The sequence below is a fragment of the Parus major genome, chromosome 12 (assembly GCF_001522545.3).
Source record: "Parus major isolate Abel chromosome 12, Parus_major1.1, whole genome shotgun sequence".
NCBI lineage: Eukaryota > Metazoa > Chordata > Aves > Passeriformes > Paridae > Parus > Parus major.
Window position 1 is genome coordinate 8288071 of NC_031781.1, and position 19379 is coordinate 8307449.

Below are 19379 nucleotides of genomic sequence, written 5' to 3' on the forward strand. Positions count from 1 at the left end.
ACTGATATGATAAGATATAAACATGTTTTTCAATATAGTGGTTGCTATCCCTTTCACAGTCAAACATCAGCAAAGGAATATAGCAAAAAGTCTCACTGAAACTGCCATCTTAGAAAAAGGTTATCATCATCTTGTTAGACAAAATTTAACACTTTTGGTAAACTACCCAGAAGCCTCCGGGCTCCCCTCTTACTAAGATAATAAAATACACAGAATAGGCATAATTTGGATTCTTCATCTTCTTAGAGCCGTGGTTCTAAAAACCTATTTCTATTATTTTGTTTTCTGTAAGAAAGTCAGGGCAATTTCAGCTCTATTTCAAATACTAATCCATGTAGTGACCAACTTTTCTATTTTGCTACAGAGGAGTGGATGGAATCTTGAAACATGGGTTACTAAAGTTTAACCAAAGTCTTCCTAGAATTATTTTTAGAAACTAAATTACATACTGCATAACCATTCCCATGGAACACAATCTAAAACATATTCCTAATGTTTATGTGTTTCTCCACTGCTCTATCTCTGGCAATACATCTGTTGAGAGGAATATTCTGTACAAGTCTCTTGTACAAAAGTTTTTTGGTTTTTTTATACAAGTACAAAAAACAGTAAAAAAACCAACAAAGCAAACAAAAAATCCAAATCAACAACCTCTACCTGTTCTGACATTAGAAGAAATTTATCTATTAAAAGATCAGTGAATCTAACATATGCACTCCATTCCCAAATCAGGTTGCATTTAAATAACATATATTAAGAAATACTGGAGGTATATGCTCTCAAAATAAGAGCAGGATTTAAAAAAAAAATAAAGGGGGAAAAAAATGTGTCCTTAAAGCAGTTTCAAACATCACTGGTTTTGGACATTCATGCTCTTAAAAAATAAGTTAAATTTCTGATTTATTTACATTAATAACCTAATAATAAATTTAGTGGAGAGATATTTGATTTTTAAATTGTCTCAGCTAGGACACCAACTGACTTAGCTTTATGGATGTTGAATTCTACAAGTCACTTTGTTTAGCATTTAATTAAAAATTAAAACAATTACAGGTGCAATTTGACTTGTTCTGTAGAGAAATATCCTATCAAACTCAAGCCTAATTTAATCATGGAATTGTTTTGTAACTTTGTTGTTCTACCTAACTAAAATGAACATTTACATCAGCTAATTACTGCACTCTGCAAGATAAATATTACCAAGAAAGAGTCTAAATCTAATTCTCTAATGATAGAAATCCAGAGTAGTTAAACATATTTAATACAAATTTATGGTTACAAGTGGCTTTGAGCAACATCTTCTCCAGACAGTTTGATTTACTTACGGGGCTTGTGTGCGAGTTGTGTATTCTTTGAATTCACTGTCGTGGATGGTGAAGTATGGCCTGAAATCACTGCAGTACTTCAGTGGTGAAATACAACTGCAAGGTACAAGAAGGATGAGCTTGGTTTATGTATTCAGTGCAAACTTTCATGAAAAACACAAGAAAATCTAAAATTTGTAATGCTTTGTCACTCTCAGATCAAATAAGGTCCAGTCAGCTGCAATCTTACACCAATTCCCTTAGTCATAAGGCAGAAAGCTCTACTACATTTACCTAACAAGGGCCAACACAGTTTCTGAAGACTCTGCTGGTGATGGTGCCATCACAACAAGTGGTTCTCCCAGCAGCACCAGCTCCCAAAGCATCTGAATGTGAAAGAACACTGGACAGAAACACCTAAAAACAGATTAAGGTATTTTAATACATTTGACATCATAAAATACATATATCTACTGGTTAATAAAGGCATAAAAAAGAAGTTTGTGGTAGTATTTTAATAGTAATTTGAAAAATATAAAGTACTCTTGTAAATGAAACATTTAATGAACTTGATTATCTATTGTAGTTTCAGCCTGTATATTGTCCAAACTGTGTTCCAGCAAACTTTACAGAAAAAGAGTATTAAAACTAGCACCGATAAAAGTTAGCTTATAAGCCATGAAACATGTTAAGGATCTGTCATAAATCAAAAAAACCAAAACATGTGGGAGTTCACAACTAGGAATTAATCAGTCCAAACTCATACCTGAAAAGATCTACTTCATGAACAGTCGGTAAAGCCATGGAGATCTGAGCATCTGCCTAAAAGACATCGCAATGCTTGGTTTTTAGTCATCAGACCACCTAGGTATTAAATGAAATGGTTTCCCTTAAATGCTTACAGACAGTAGACAGTATATAGTCTATTTATGTACTGCAGCAGTATATAGTACATTATCTCCACAACTACCTTTGTGTTCTATGATCAAGACACACACACCCCCCTCACTTACAGGCACATGGCTTTCAGTCCAGAAAATACACAAAATACTGAAGCTGTTTCGAACAACTGCATATGAAGACAGACAGATTTGTTTTATAAACATCTTCTATGGCTAAAGACTTAATTCTGGATTCATCCCCAAAAAAACCCAAACTGTCCAAATATTAAAAGGATGTTCAGGTTAGTAATTTTGTCGGCTTTATCTTCTTTCAGAACCTGGATATCTCTCCCTGCTCAGGGTAACTGGTTTAGAATATCTCATCTATGAAGAATCCAAATCTGGACTACTCCATTCAAAGTTTCAAAGATTGTGTATTTCATTATTATCATAATAAATGATGTTTTGCTACCAATCTTTTCTAACAAGTTTAAAGAATGAAAGCAGATCTCTATCTATGTGTGGCTATATACAGTATCAGTATCTAATCACTACCTGGTGCATATTCTGTACTATCGATGTTGTTCCAGGCTTGTCACGATATGTTGGAATCCGCAACTTGGAAAGAAAAAGAAAGATTTATTTTCCCTTGTATTGAATCCAGCAGACACTTAAAATGCTGACTTAGAGACAATCTGTAATACTTTGAGAGGATATACTGTGGCATGATGCTTATTTACTTTACTGAACTTCCATCTACAGAATTTCCAACTGCAAATTGAGTAACAGAATATGAAAACAATACTCCAGTTTAAAAAGAGACCATTAGTAAAGTCAAAACTGTTACTGTAATTTCAATAAAAGTACCTCTAAATGTCAGAAAGAATGATTTGAAAAAAGATCTTGGGGGTTTAAGATGGTACAGAATTACTTTTAGAAAACATGCTCTCCTAAAACATCAAGATGTTCTGGCGAGAGAGACAGAATCCAAATAGTGTGAACTTAAGTACACTTCTCTGTCCTCACAGTTTGCATCAGTAAGTCTTGAGTACTACAAATTTAATCATACTGGAAAAGCTGGTATGCACAAATGGATGTCATTTACACACAACACTTAAGACCCAAGCAGTGTAAAAAACCAGGGACAATATCACTGGGCAGTAATTACGGCTTAACTCAGTTTAGGAACACAATTTCAATTCTCATGAGTAAGAATTATTGATGAGATAAATGCAGGCCTAGACATATCCGATGCTCCTCATCACCCAGCACTGTTTTATTAAATTTCTGCTTTTAGAACAGTTTCAGAAATGTCTTTCTCTCCCTGGTGATGCATACATGTCTTTCCATAAACTTGAGAGTATCTGCTGAGAAGGTACTTCTGGCTGTAACCTGAGATTTCATCAAATCCATTTAATTGCATTTCATATGGATTATAAAATTAATATGACTCCCAGAGGCCCAGTTTTTAATCACTGTTTAAACTCTACAGTTCTTCCCTATGGACTAGATACAACTTTTTTAATAGCTTTCTTCAGACATATTTCACTGCCATTGAAAAACAAACAGCACAAGCAATTATTTCTGGTCTGTGGGACAAAAAAGATTTTTACTCATCAACTTTCAGGAATTAAAATTATTTTCATCAATATATTTAATTTGTTTGACTGGAATTTAACTCTCAATATTTTCAATTGCTACTTTATGTTTGATTTGACAAATATAATTAGCACTAAAGCCTCCTAGAATTCAAATTCCAGAGGGATAATACAGACACTGCAATTAGTAGTTGTACTGAAACATCACTTTTTAGTAGCTAGTAAAATTAAATATTAACCTAAGCACAATAAAAGATCCTCCCCTCCTCCCTCCAATCAAAACACCTAATCAAAATCTCCCAGACCTTCACTCTGAGTGTTGTAAACATCTACTCCTGTTTGGAACAACAGGACAATAAAAACAAGGCACAAGGCAGTGAGAACTGTAAAGTGAAAGATGGGGAAAATCCTCTCAGAGAAGAACAAGTGCAGAAGTCTTTACCTTCATTATGACACCCATAATAGGCAACTGCAGAACTTTCCCTGGAACTGGTGGTGGCCAACGATCAATGTCATTACAAACTGAAAGAAAGATACAAGTTTCTGCAAGCTATAAACTATGATCCCAGAGTGCACACGGCAACTTTAAATTGGTGCTAATAGTCCACAGCAGTTCTACTTGTCTCTCAATCACACTGAACAAGTTTTACAGCCTTTTAGATATCATATATTATTCCATTAGAACTACAAAGACTTTCATTTCAAGAAAACAATGTTCTCTGGTCTTCCACTTTTTGTAGCAATGAGACTTACAACTGGTTGAAGAAATGTTAACTGAGAAACCATAAAAGTACATACTAAAAAAATTGAAAAGAACACTTCCATTTATGTATATTGGCTTCTGCAGAACCAATAAACACCAGCAGTTAAGTAAAGAGTTGGTCTGTAGCTTGGCTAGAAAGCTTCCCAGCACTTTCTTGTAAACAATTATGAATATAATACATAATACTCATAGTTTCTGCAGAGCTTATTTTGCTCATAATACAACCTCTCAAGAAAACAGGTGATTGAAAAATGCAGCTCTTCCATGGTTTAAACAAATAGTTGCTCAGTGAAAACACAAAAAACATGAAAGGTGTACGGGGCAGGCACAGTACACAAAACAGAGCTCTTCCAGGCAAAGAGCAAATAACTTTTGTATTTGTCCTTCTCCAGCTCTTTGAGCTCTGCAGTAAGGCTGAGGCATCTGTTACCAGTGCTGCTCTGTTGCTTTTTCCATTTGGTCAAAAAACAAACAAATTACACACACAAAAAAACCAAACCTCAAGCAAGATAACATTTGTACAGTTGCTTAGCAAAAGTTGTCAGACTGCCCAAAAGGACTTGGGCTGTGAAGAGTGCAAACTAAGGACTGCCATCAGCTCCTTGTGCTCAACAGCTGGTCCTGAAACACATACAACCCTGGATGGGTTTCAGGAGGGACCTCCAACTCTCCCAAGGAAGATCCAGAATTCAATTAGCTCTGTTCAATGATCTAGAAGTCAAGCCAGTTTGGTAAAATTCCAACCCTCTACCCTGCAAGGAGACAAAACCACAAACTAGAACATGACAGTGTTGTTTATTTTTCTGGAAGAACATAATAGGACCAGTACCTGCTTCCAGGAAAGCTTCACTTTTTTCAAAGTATTCTGGTGCTATTTGCTTAAGCATGGTACGAAAGAGATGGACATAAGGCAGCTTGCTGATGAGGACCAGCGACTGGAATAAAGAGTAACAAATCAGAATTTCAAGTCAACACTTTCCCTCAGACAACCACGTGGGACTTTTCCCACACATCTGACTACAGGCAAACTGCAAAAAAAAAACTCCCAAAACTTCCTGACTTTTTGTTTTTAAAACAAGAACTATCTCTCCTGACAGCAGAGCTGGAACATAGCATAACTAATGTAAAATTAGACCAATTACTATAAATTAATAACTAATTTAGTTAGAGAGCAAGGGAGTTTTCCTGCTCATCTGCAGTCACTGATTAATTTAATTAAGTCAATTTAATTTCCAAATTAATATTTTCCTAAAAGAACTAAAATTACCTTCTGGAAATAGCCTCTTTTTAATGATTTGTCTCGAACTTGTCTGAAATAAACATAGCCATAGTAATATGCTGAATCTTTCTGCAAAAGAAAGGAAATAATTCAACACAACCACCTGTTACTGCCCTGCTTTTTGAAGCATTCAACATACAATTTAAAAGCCTATTCCCCTGTGAGCTTCAAAGTTGATTAGATACAATAAACTAAAAGGATTACTGTATTTATTAGCATTATCCTTTTTCGTAAGTATTTCATAGAGAAAATATGGGGAAACAGTTGTGCTTCTGGCTTTGCTATTTTTATATCTACATTCCCCTGACACATTGTGAAACCAAAACCAGAAATAATTTCTTAAGGAATAAATCAACTTTTATAATTCTGCAAAGAGCATTAAAAAGATTTTAGTAGTTAAAAACATTAAAGCCCTGACTTGAAGAGATAAAACCTAGTTTTTCAATGTATTAGTTTTACGAAAGATTCTTGGAATACTAAGGAAGTAGGCTCTCACATTTCAAAGACTAGACATCAACTATATCCTTCCTACAAACTGGAATTCAAGTACTTGCCACATAAAGAGGACTAGACTGAGTTTGAGAATCAGGCTCCCAGAGGCCTCAATGTTCTCTATGGACATGATGAGAACAACTTTTGGTCACTACCTTTTTTAGGTAACTGCTCTATCTTCAAAAAGTCAAGGGTGGAAACTGAGACAGCCCAAGTTGCTTGGAATTTTTAAAATTTAGTTGTAAAGCACTTCATATTTCCATAACAGTAATGGTTCTTACAATCTGATTTACAAGTTTCTAGTCAATAACGAAAGAGATCTGGGCTTCAATTTAATTCCTTGTAATCCAAAATCTATACTAATAAAACAATGAATAGTTAATTAAGCTAATTATTATTATAATTACAGTAACATGTTACAACAGACATGAGTTTTGACTTTCAGGACATCCAGTTCAGAGATTTTTCTTTTCGAACATTACATTTAAAGGTGAAGACCCACAAATTAACATTACCCAAAAGAAATTTAACTTTATTTTTTCTCATTTCCAACCTTTAAGTAAACTGGTAGATCTCTATCCAATTGGTCTGGAAAACAACACAATGAGACTTTCCTTCCAGGAGACCGTCGAAATCTAAAACAAAATTGTGTGTCTCCAAGACAACCTATATGGAAGAAGAGATAAACAGCAAACAGACACTATTCTGAGTCTGAGCCTTGTTTAACATGAGCACTTGCTTACAGCCAAAGAAGCATCAGAGTTTTGGTTCATTTATCTTGCACTGCTCTTGTGAACATTTATGTATTTATAATTTTATAAGTGAAAGTTTTGGCATCCTTGGCAACAGTAAATATACTGTCTGCAACAAGGAAAAAGAAGTCACTGCCACAAATGTCGTCAGACAGGTCAAATGGCTGTTCTCCTATTGGAATTACCCATTTCATTGGTATGCCTGTAAAGTTTTGATCATTTTAGCCACATCATTCCTCTGCTACATGGCTGCACATTGCCTTTTTTTTTGACACCATACAGTTCATACAAATCACACTGTAGAAGTGCATTATGCTGATCTGTAAATCCAGAGGCAAGTATACGATTCATCATTTTCAAAGCTGCAAAGCTAATTGCTGAAAACAGAGTGAAATTGAGTAGATTATTCCCAGTAATACCCCCAAGGAGAGAAGTTTTCCTTCATTTCTATCAAAATGAATTTCTTAAAGAAAAATGTAACTAATTCTCCAGGGAACTGTTTCACGAGACTTGAAAATTCCATTTCATCTTCTCTTTCAGTCACACACATTCTGCTACATCAATCACAGACAGCCCAGCCCCTCAGTCAGATGCACTGGCTGTGCAGAGTAACACTGACATGCCCAGAGCACCCACGTCTGAGTCTCAGAATCCCTCAAAATTGCAGTCAGAAACCCTAAATGCACCCTGACAAAACCAAAAGTAGCGAAACATGGTGTGATGGGACCACTGAATTCAAATAGGTAACAAGTGCTCAGCAATACGGATGAAATGATAAGAAAAAACACAGCACATGTCAGTAACACAGCACTAAATATTTGCTTCAACTTTTCAAAGCTCATTCCCTTCATGGAAAGGAAAAAACCCCTCATAAACTATTATGAAAACCTACACATAGAAGATCTAAATTACCCTTAATCATTAATATGCTTAAATATCATTCAGAATATGTCTTCTTATTTAACAAGTTCTTCCAGAAGAGATCAGTAAATGTGTATTCTTCTTCAATTATCCATGCAGAGTAGGAAAAAGCATTCTTTTAAAGAGAACTGTACTGCAAAATCCAGCTTTAAAACCACAACAAGCATTGTGATCTACTAGCTGATTAAATCAATTTTCTCCTCTAAATTCACAGCCACAAGTATTGGAATAGTGGATCTTTGTAATAATAAGAGAAGAAAGCTGAATTAACCTTTTGAGCCATGAAAACCTGGGATGGACTAACCTCGAATTTAGCTGCAAGCTAGTAACTTCCTTCACTGCTATATTACATAAAGCTTTTCTTTTTCTGTTAAGGCCTATGATGAAAAAATAAATCCTAACACATAAGATACACTTACAGCCTTGTGGAGGGCAGGTTTTACACAGGTTATTCCCTCTACATCATTTGAAACTTAAGCCTACCAAGAATCATCAAGAACCAACAGTTCTTAATAGGGACATTATAAAAAGCAAGAAAGTGTAATTTTTCCCAGCTGAAAGTGAAACCTCCTTAAATATACCTATTCTGCCTAACACAATTTTATTACACTCTTATTTGAAAAAATACACCAAAAAATTTTAAAGAAAGCTACCTTTGTCTTCAAGACATGATTTTGTACTTTCAAGATACCTTTTAAAGTCTGAAGATATTTATAACCATTAAGAACAAGAGTAATTAGAAGATACAGTTAACTCATATTTCAGTAGCAGAAAGAAGCTGAGCTTCTATTGGCATACAAAATAGCAAGAACAGAGAAAATATCTTAATTTTAGAAACATTAAGACAAAAGGGAAAAACTAGCCAAAATACTTCATAAAATTACATAAGAGAAAGCTCACACACATTAAAAGCACACATCTGCATCACCCCCCCCCCCCATCTGATCTGTCATACTGCAGAGCATCCAAAAGTCAATGCAGATACAGGCACAATGCTGGTCTTACATGTTTCGACTTTTGTATAGAAATAAATGTGAAAGGAAGTGTCTGAACTTCTGCCATTTCTTTTTGCAGGTGGTCCAGCCCATCAGCCACATGTCCCAATTTCTCTTTGGCAGCAGATGAGCAGAAGTTTACATTCAAGAATGATTTAACAAGCAGGACCACACACAGCTACAGGCACAGGAAGAATGGGGAAGATAGCTGAGGTTTTTCCTTCACAACTCTTCTTTCTAAATGCTTTTCAATTTAAAAGTCAGTTTCTCTGTTATGAACTTAGAAAATATACATTTAGTCCTTTATGAGAAGAGGATTCCGTTTACTTCCATTTGCTGTATTAAATCCTTCATATTCTGTGCCTACTCTCTCTACAGTGACAGCACTATTGTTTAAAGAGCGAGATTAAGATGCTCATTGTTTACTTGCCAAGTATTCTCAAACGTCTGCACAAATGTCATCTGGAAGGTATTACACACTTACATAAATCAGAGAAGAATCCTCAGACCTTGCTGCAATGCAGACAGTTGCAGTTTTATATTTAACCTTAGCTGCAACATTTCTGTATTGCAATATTAATTAAGATGTATAAATATGTATTTGATCTAAAGCTCAGAATACATCCTGCCAAATTCTTTTTTAATATAGTTTAGTCCAACAACAGATGACTACAGAGTGAAGAAAGCACTTACCCGAATTAGAATCTGGAAAAGACAAATAGCAAATATTGGTTTTCTAAAGGATAGGGAAAAGAAAAGAGAGCTGTTATATTTCCTGAGATATATTTATATATTTCCTAAGCTAACACCAAATGATATACAGCAAATATGACTTACCTCTTTATCTGTGAGTTTGGAATGTGGAGGATATATCACCTAGAGAAAACAAACAGTATTATGTTATTTGAAAATAAGCTAGGTATAAGCAGTAAATTTCCATCAAATATTTTAACAATACAACCCTCAAACACCTTCCTAGCTTTAAGACATTTTCAATTGTTAGTTATTAATGTCTTAGTTCTTATCTTCATATCTTTTAAGCTTTCTTGATCACCCATCTTTACAAGCTATTTTGAATGCCAGTTAGAGACCACACACGTTCATTTAAAAAGGTATATTCAGAATATATGTTCAGAGATTTTAGTGCTTGAGATACTTGAGATTTTTGGTGCAAAAGGTCTCAAAGAAGGACAAGAATACATCTTTTAGATTTAACTTGTACATGCAAAATGCAATAGATGATTACATTTAAAGCAAACACACATTATTGCCTGAAAGCTGTTGCAATCAAAAGTTAGGCTGTAGTAACCAAAATTCAACCACAAAACACAATCTACATTATTACCACCTCTTTGAGGATGAACACTAATCCTTAATGACAATTGTGAAAGTTCAAGGAATAAACTCAAAGTCGTGGGTTTTTGTACTTACAGAAAAAAAAAATAGATGATGTAGTAAGTTTTCACAGCACAGAAATCAAAAACAATGCAACACAACATAAGATGCGGAAGCATAATTATTTCAAAAAAGAAAAGATGTATGAAATCAGTGATTATGCAAGCAAGTAGGAATAGAATATACAGGAAAGAGGACAAACCTCAGACACCTAAATTTCACCTAAAAAGGTCCTCAAAACAACCCACTCCAAAACTCCTGAAATGGGTGGCTAGTTTATAAGCAGAGGAAAACAAATTCCAGGATTATGTTTCAAAGAAGGTTTCAAGGCTTCCAAAGATGGGACCTACCTAGTCAAAGAGCTAAAATCTCCAGTGCATTTTTTTTTCCCCTCAGTATTCTATCAAATGATGTCCAGCTGTGTAAGACATTATTAGCACAACTGAAGCTGAAAGCAGATACAAGTCGAATACTGGCATTCTGCATGAAGTGAACCTATCACCATCTCTTTTCCAACTCTTAATACTTTCCTTTGCTATCTTATGCTAAGCAGCTGTACACTAAATGTAACTCCTTCAGTAGCTGAATGATGCTGAAATTATCCACATTAAGTCAGAAGATTGGCATACAGACTTGAACTCATACTCAATTCTCCTCACTAGCAGGTGTTTGTTCCCAGAACTCCTATATAAAACGGAGCTAATTATTCTTCCTGCAGTTAACCACTGGAAAAAAAAAAAAACAAAAAACAAAAAAACCAGGCCTAAATGCTGTAGACATTCTAAGTCTCATTTTATGCACTCATTTTATGCTCGTGTCAAGTTAACGTGACTGTCAGCTGAGGAGTCTGCAGCCAAGACAGAGGCTGTGCTTCCCTTAGCCACTGAGCACAACAGCTGCCCAAGTCACAGGTTATACAGAAACACTCGTCTTTGTTGTTAATCCCAGCTTGTAACATCAAGGGAAGAGAACTCAGATAATTAGCACAGCATGCTAGGGTTTTATCTGTATTTCTCTGTGGCCAACAGTTATGTATTTTACATGTTATAATAGCTGGATTGGTTGAATTTTAGGCCAGTCCACCATGCATTTATGCTGGCACCCCTTTAAGGCAAGACAAAGAAAAGACACTTTACCTGAAGACCAAGAGTTTACTGCACAGTCACATGGCGAACAGGGTGAAACAGGATGCGAAACTAATCTGAACGGTAATTCTTCCATTTCCCAGAACCGTGAGCTCCCTGTGCATTCCCCAAGCAGTGCCACAGCTGTCCCTGCCCGTGCATTCCCCAAGCAGTGCCACAGCTGTCCCTGCCCGTGCATTCCCCAGGCAGTGCCACAGCTGTCCCCGCATTCCCCAGGCAGTTCCACAGCTGTCCCCGCATTCCCCAGGCAGTGCCACAGCTGTCCCTTTCTGCTGCACAGAGGGCACAGCTGGGAGTCGCAGCCGTAGCTGTGACACTGCTTCAGGCCGGTATCCAGCTCGGGCTGAAAGAAAACGCTTCAAACTCGTAGAGAACCTTTCCGCACACCTCAGTGACCTGGAGAATTATGAACACCATTCACATTCTCCTTATTATCACACTTTTTAACACCTAGATACCATAGAAATCAGCGCTATTTGTATGCAAAGAAAGCCGACAATGTACTTTATACAAATCTCGGGACGCGATGCAAACCATTTAAAAGCGCTCACTGACAGCACAAGCAGCACCATGAGAAGAACTGCCCGAAAACCACTAGCCCCACCCGGGACAGCCGAGCCGGTTCCCCAGGGCGCTGCCCCGCTCGCCGCTCTGGGGCTCCGCACAACCACGTTTCCTCAAACACGGCCGAGCTTCCCCCGCCCCTGTGCAACATCGGGGCCAGAGGAAGCGCCCGATTCCGGCGGGGCCCTACCGCAGTCCGCAGGCCGCGGGGCGAGCGGTGCCAGCCGCCCGCCGCTGCACGTACCTCCACGGCCTGGCCCAGCTCCAGGTCGAAGCCCACCACGCACACGCAGTGCAGCCAGGCTGAAAAGCGGTCCCACGGCAGCAGCGACAGGCACTGGTCGGGACTCTCCGCCTCCGCATCCTCCGCAGCCGCCTCAGCTCCGCCAGGCTCTGGGTCCCGCTCCCGGCGCGACATGGCCCCGGCCACGACCCCGGCCCCGCCGCGCGGAGTCAGGTGACGCGCGTGGCTCCGCCCCCCCTCCGGAGCCGCTCGGAGTGGGAGGGGCCAAGCGGGCACAGAGGGGAGGCCAAACCATTTGTGCGGGAGCCGGGGGGAGGTAGCAGCGGTGGGCAGGGAGCGCCCCCGCGCGGCCCGCCAGGGAAGCGCTGCGGTGCGCTCGGCGCGGCCCCTCCGAACGGGCAGCGGGCGGGCGGGCGGAGCTCCGCGGCCCGGGAAAGCGGCTCCTCTGCCGGGGCTGCAGGCACCGCGCCCGGCCCCGGGGAGCCCGGCACACCGGTGCTTAGCGGGGTGCTCGCGAGGGCAGCTCTGCAGGCAACGGATTAGTCAGTTTCTTTTCCTCTTTAACATGTCAGTGACAGCACCTGCTGGGGGCCGACGGGACCGCCAAGTAATTAAAAGGCGTGTCTCCGTCGTGTCCTGTGCACCGCTGAACACGGAACAGGAGGGAGGTGGAAATACCCCTCTGGTTGATGGCTGGACAGCTTCACCCTCACAGGAAACTGGGATAATAAAAAAAGCATCCAAATCTCTTAAACCCTCTTTTAGTGCCTTAGCCAAAGCCCAAGCTCTTTAATAATGTAAGACCTTTCAAATATTCTTTTAGCATAGTCCAACAGCTATTTATATTTCATTATGAAACATTTTGTTGAGTTAAAAGTGCTAAATAGCTACTTTATTTAAGGAAAAAAAAAGAGAAAAAAAAAATAGAAAAAGAAAGTACAATGCATGCAACCCTCCAAACTCCTAACCTCTTAACTTTTCACACTAGACTTGTGATTCACTGCTACTAGAACTTCAGCAGCAGGAGGTGTAGATGGGCTGCTACCTGAATCACTACCTGCTATTTTTTCTCCAGAACAGGAGTTGCAAATATTAAAACCAAGATAATACATCTATACGTACTTAAAAGAAAATGTATGACTCGTTAGATGCAGTTTCCTTAATGCCCATTAACAACATTTGTTTATCTATCAAAAGCAAACTGCTAGAAATTAAAGTATGCTTTGATCATTGGTCTAATTTTCTAGACAAAAGACGAACAAACATATAAATCAGACAAAATAACACACAAAATTATCATGGTAATAATTTGAGATATACCGGCCTTCAGTTACATAAACCATTAGCAGCAAAGTGAGTGTTAGGTATAAACTGAGATAGGAATGGGGTTCTGCAGTGTGCAGCCTCAGGCAGGGCTCTATGGGAAGGTTCTCGCTGTCTCCAGCTGCTTCAGGTATTTTTACAGTGGTACCATGCAAGACTCACAGATTTTTCAGGTAGTTAACTCCTGAATTCTGTATAAGATTACTCTCCACAAAAATACATTACTTAGACTGAGCTTAATCAAGTTCAACTCGGCTCAATGAGTCTAAGTGGCATTTCATTTGCTGTTTCCATTTAAGAACTGAAATGGTCTGGCCAAAAGCTTTTATCACTTGGTTTAAGAAAAGATTCTATGCCACTGCTTCTTATAAGCCTTCCCTTGTTTATATTCTTGCTGTCATGGACAAACTGAAAGTTTTAACTATTATCATCATGCATGTCCTTCTAGTTTTTGCTGGCCCCTATTTTTAAGGTGTCATGTGAATAAGAAAATGTATCTATGTGAAATAATAAGAATAAAGTAATTAATAAGACTGATACGCTCCGCTTATTTTACTAAACATTAAATTAATTCCACTGAATGCTTAACAAATAATCTTTTGGGCGGAGAAAGTTAAGAGAATAGACACGCAATCTCTGATAAAAAAGTACAGGTGAAAGGATTCTTACCTACTGGAGATATTCCCAATAACTAGGGAAAGACTGCTTCAGAAAGATTTTCACTTTTTAAATACATTTTAGTTCTGATAAAATGTGATTATCTTCTTCAGTTGAGAAAGAAAAATATTTCTGCATGTATTGTAACATTTAGAAACATCTGAGATTGCTTTCTTCTTCAGGAAGTATCAATACAGGACAAAAGACAGACTTCAGAGTTTGGAGCCTAACCGAGAGCATTTTGCTACAATTTGTAGTAAAGCCTCATAAAACACTAGGGTTCTGTATATGGAGTATACCTTTACAAATCTCCAGGACCTCTGCCTTGTTTTGCAGAAATACAGCCATCTGTTAATATCTGGAACGGTTTGGACATAAGAGATTTCTAGAAAAAGCATGCCCTGTGATGTTGTCAGTTGCTGGAATAAAAATGAGAATACCTACGTGGGACAGCTGGGTTCTAAAGATCCACAACTGTTCAGTGTTTGAGCCTGCCTTGCTTTCTTCCATGCCCTATCTTGCTCCTACAGCTGTGATCTCCATGGCTCTGTCCTGCGTCTCTGTGCAGGACGGTTTCTATCAGGTACCAGCAAATGTTGTGTTGGCTGCTGGCTGGCCAGGTTCCATCAGCTTCAGCAGGGAGTGACTGTGCAGACTGCTCACATCCACAGAGTAACACCAAAGAACTGCATAAATATCATCTGCTCATCTCACCTTCCCCTCCATCCCCCGCCTCGAGATTTCAGTTTAAAACACATTTTATTTGTATCTGAAAATGAGAGTTGGTCTAATAAATACATTCAGTTAAATAAACACACACAAAAAAGTAATAATTATTTTTAAAATATCTTTTCAATTTTCCAAACAGACCCAGAAAACATCAAACATTTCAAAAAGTCAATATTAATATTAACTGTTAAATTGATATATTAATAGAAAAGTAAATAAGAGCTGGTCACATGATGACTATGTTCCGCTAAAATGATAAAGCAATGAAAATGCCAGATATTTCAGCTTGCCTGATTTGAAATGAAAAAACATGGCATGTAAAATTAGATATTAGCATAACATGTATTAATGATATGCACTTTAATCACACTTATGTATATATACCAAATACATGTATTATCAACATACTATGCAGTATACATTGTATGTATAAACAGATAGGATATACAACACATAATAAATAATATATTTTAAATCACTGAATAAACATTCATATTTGTTACATAATGTAAATTGGATAGTGCATTCAGTATATGCTTACTACATATATTACATTAATGTAAATGTTATGTTGGTAAGACACTCATTTGTATATAAAATGTCTTTTTTTTTTTTTTTATTGCAAATCAGAAAGAGGAGCAGGGAAGGACCTGAAAGAAAATGGAATAAATGGAGAACCTACCTGACAAAAGAGAATTAAACTGTCAGAGTTGCTTATTTTTTCAAAATTAATGCTGAAAGATAATGCAATTGTTCTTTACATAACCAGTCAGAGAGTTAAAAGGTCACAAACAGAAAATAATTCTGAAACTAAAGAACAATAATAGCAGTAAAATAACAAAGTGTAACCCCTTCACTGAATCTGGGATGATAATTAGAATCCATCTTTTTAACACTAAAGAAAACATCTCTGAAACAGTTCCTTACCTTTTGACTGCTTGGTTCAGAATCTTTAAGAAGCTACTTTTGAGGCAAGTTTGTTTTGAAAAGGATATGTAAGGATGTAAGTAACAGTTCAAACTTTGCTTTACATTTCCATACTGCTCTATACAGCAATAAATGCCATCTTAGAATGTCAAATTTTAAATGTGGTAGGGCAATTATACATGGAACTTGCTGTATTTCTAAAAATCACTACAAAACTGATTGGATAAATTGTTGAAGAATGAGTTTCAGGAATGAGAACTCAGTAGAAAACTGCATCTCCAACTTTCTCCTTACCAGTTTATTCTGCTTTCATTATCAGTTTGTATCTTAATTTTTACATTAGAAACTGAACTTTTGCTATGCAGCATGCCTCAGTCATTTCAAATTAACAATTTCTCTGGAAGCAGCATCTAAGCAACTGGCTCATACCTCTGCACTGAAAACTCAGTCTGATACGTATTAATTATTTGGAAGCCTTTTAGATCATCTCTGCACAGTAGTCAATAATCTGGCACCGAGTTGCCTATAATACTGCTTGATGTTTTTCCTTCTGAGTCAGTTACAGTTAGCACAGAATTCACCATAGGCTTCCTTCAGCAAAAAATCTCATTTTTCATCATGTCATTAAGACTTCGACACACTCAAGCCAAAATCCAGATGTTTTTCAGGTATGCACATGAACTATCTCAGCTGCATTTCATCCTCTTGAAACAGACACCAGCTCTTTAGGGGACAAATGTAAGAGTGACAGTCCCCTCAGCTCCCTTTCCCTTATCCAAGATGGCTATGGAGCAGGCTCTTTCTGCCCTCAGCTATGATGGCTATCATAACATTTTCATGGACTTCCTGCCCAGAAAAAGGATGGACACAGTGTGCTCCTGCTGCCCTTACCTAACATGGCTGCGAGGTGTTCTGTCTGCTTCAGCTGTGTGACGACGTTTGCAGAAAAGAAGCAGGAGCTGACACTTCCTCCCTCCTCCTCCTGCTCCTCCTCCTCTGAGCACAGCACGGCGGCCGAGCACTTCACACCCAACTCCTCATCCACCTGTTGCTTTCCACAGTTCTGGGATGGACACTTTCTGGTAAGCAGCAGACACCTCACAAAATATCCATACAATAGCTGTATCCTCATTTCAGAATACCACTGCTTTCTGTATTTTTATCTTAGCCTATGAATCTGTCCCTGATAACTTCTGAACTCATCAGGCAATTTGAAACAGGAGTTAAAAAGCCTGAGGGATAACTACACCCACGCAGCTCAAATGAGAGCTGGCACTCATGCAGAGAAGGGTGGGTCAAATTAATGTCCTCGACGAGCAGTGGGTACAGCTCAGTTGTTACATGAGCCATTTGGCAGTGCCAAAGAGATCTAGAAAGGCAGCTGGCACATACCATTGCTTCCCCATGAGACTGTCAGAGTGGGATTTCTCCAGGAGATGAAGAAGGATTCAGGAAAACATAATATGCCAGTGGCTTGCTGTTTAAATGACACAGTTATATTATCATTCTAGTAGGTCCTATAGATGATAATGGATCTTTTTAATCTGTAATTTTACTTTCAGTCTCCTTCTTCTATTAAACATGCCCACAAAAATATAAAAAAAATGCTCTTAAAAACATTCTTTTCATTCCAACACCTGTAGTACCCCTTGTCCCCACTTTTTACACTTTGCAGTTCCAAAGCGCTCTCAATTATTTCTACTTTTGCAACTAATTACCTGAAATGTAACTCCTAATGGACCTAAATTTATTCTCACTTTCTCCACTTCCTTTTTATACCTTTTCTTCTCCCTTTGATTAGTTATGGCACATTATGTGCTGTAAGCAACAGCCACACTGAATTTCCACTTATTAAAAAGATTAGCAAAAGCAAATGATAATTATATTTATCAGAGCAGTACAATCTCATAAGCTGATGAAAGCCATGAAGTGATGTGCCAGTTATATTTTTTTCCCTGTCAGGAGAATTAAAACTATGGATAAACAGTTCTAAAGGTTTCACCTATCAGTTATTTGGTTCTGTCTTCACAAAATCAGACTTGTCTTTAATCTTGGACTTCATTTCTCTGTTTCAAACACAGATGCTACAGCATGGTTTTGCTGTCTTTTTCCCACTGGATTGTTTGAAGAAAACTAATCTGTTATGAATTAATCTCCCTTCCCCAAATCACAGTGCAGTCAAAAACAAAGGTTAAAAAAAAAAAAAAAGACAGCCCTGAGACTTTACTGTGCTACAATTAAGAATGCACCAATCACGCTTTGTCTCATACACTGCACTGCCTTATCTTGATCGCTGCTTTTCCCTCATCCACTGCTGAAGTGCCTGGCCCACCTCCACTCCTGTCCTCCACAGCTGCCAGCTCTTTCTGCCATCTCCCATATCCCTAATCCTAACACCCTGTCACAGGGTAATTATAGTGCTGGCATGACCCCAACATCTATCCTATATCAACAATTTCCACTTGTTTGCTTTACAGGGAATGACGGAATTTAAAATGTATTTGGACTGGACAGACTCGTTCAGTACTAGCCTACCATATGACCTTGACAAGTGACCTTTCCTCGGCTTCTAGAAAACGGGCATAAATACGACCTTGGATGATGCTCCATGCAGTACTGAAGGAAGACACCATCTCAGTCCTGTCCCTGCAGTCACTGCTCCAAGAGTCCCTCTGCTCCAGCTGCCAACCTGCAACGAGACATGGCAAACATGGCCAGCATTCCTCCCGCCTCAGGACACACCAAACCACACTGCGGCTCCCTAGGTTTTTAATCTGGAATCATAAAACGACCAGACACGCACGGGGAAAGCAGGAGGATGCTCAGGAGACTCCTGAAGTTTCTCATGCAACCTCTGCTAAGAACATGTCACCCCAGCCCCTCCTCTGAGCTCCGCACTTTCACACAATCACAGAATATTCTGAGCTGGAATCAGACCATCGAGTCCAACTCCTGGCCCTGCACAGGGAGCCCCAAGACTCCCACCGTGTGTCTGAGAGCGTTGTCCAAAAGGTTTGTGAACTGGCAGTCTTGGAGACATGACCACTTCCCTGGGGAGCCTATCCCAGTGCTCGACCAGCCCCTGGGTGAAAAGCCTTGTCCTAAAATCCAACCCGAACCTCCTCTGACCCGACATCAGGCCATTCCCCTCCCCCTTATTTATAAGGGCTGACGGGCCCCGCTCGCCTTCTCCCCCCCAGAGCAGAGAACAGCAACGGCAAAGCGACGGCACGGAGCCGGGGCTCACTCACCTCAGCGACCTGCCCCGCGCTTACACGTCCCAGCCGTGCCCTTCCAGGAGGAGCAACCACCCCTGTCGCCTGTCCCCTATCCCCTATTCCCTGTCCCCTCTCGGCCTGTCCCGCCGCCCCCTCCCCGCGCGCCCGGAGAGGGGCGGGGCCCGCCCGTGC

At 39.0% G+C, this 19379-nt stretch overlaps 1 protein-coding gene across 5 annotated transcripts in view; it reads right to left on the reverse strand.

Annotated features, from left to right (window-relative positions):
* The window catches only part of DENND6A (DENN domain containing 6A), a 28103-nt gene extending 8912 nt beyond the window's left edge, over window positions 1–19191 (reverse strand). The window contains exons 1-11 of one of the 5 annotated variants that reach the window (XM_015640750.3): window positions 12334–12562; window positions 9823–9861; window positions 9679–9721; window positions 6871–6983; window positions 5814–5894; window positions 5376–5481; window positions 4226–4305; window positions 2741–2803; window positions 2071–2126; window positions 1599–1721; window positions 1326–1421 (exon numbers count right to left, since the gene is read on the reverse strand). In XM_015640750.3, coding sequence (XP_015496236.1) covers window positions 1326–1421; window positions 1599–1721; window positions 2071–2126; window positions 2741–2803; window positions 4226–4305; window positions 5376–5481; window positions 5814–5894; window positions 6871–6983; window positions 9679–9721; window positions 9823–9861; window positions 12334–12507 — 974 coding nt within the window. In that variant the 5' untranslated portion in view covers window positions 12508–12562. Of the gene's footprint in view, window positions 1–1325; window positions 1422–1598; window positions 1722–2070; window positions 2127–2740; window positions 2804–4225; window positions 4306–5375; window positions 5482–5813; window positions 5895–6870; window positions 6984–9678; window positions 9722–9822; window positions 9862–12333; window positions 12583–16860 lie in introns of those variants that run through there. The other 4 variants (XM_033517491.1, XM_015640751.3, XM_015640749.3 and 1 more) reach the window with 4 other exon arrangements.
* Window positions 19192–19379: the final 188 nt, after the last annotated feature.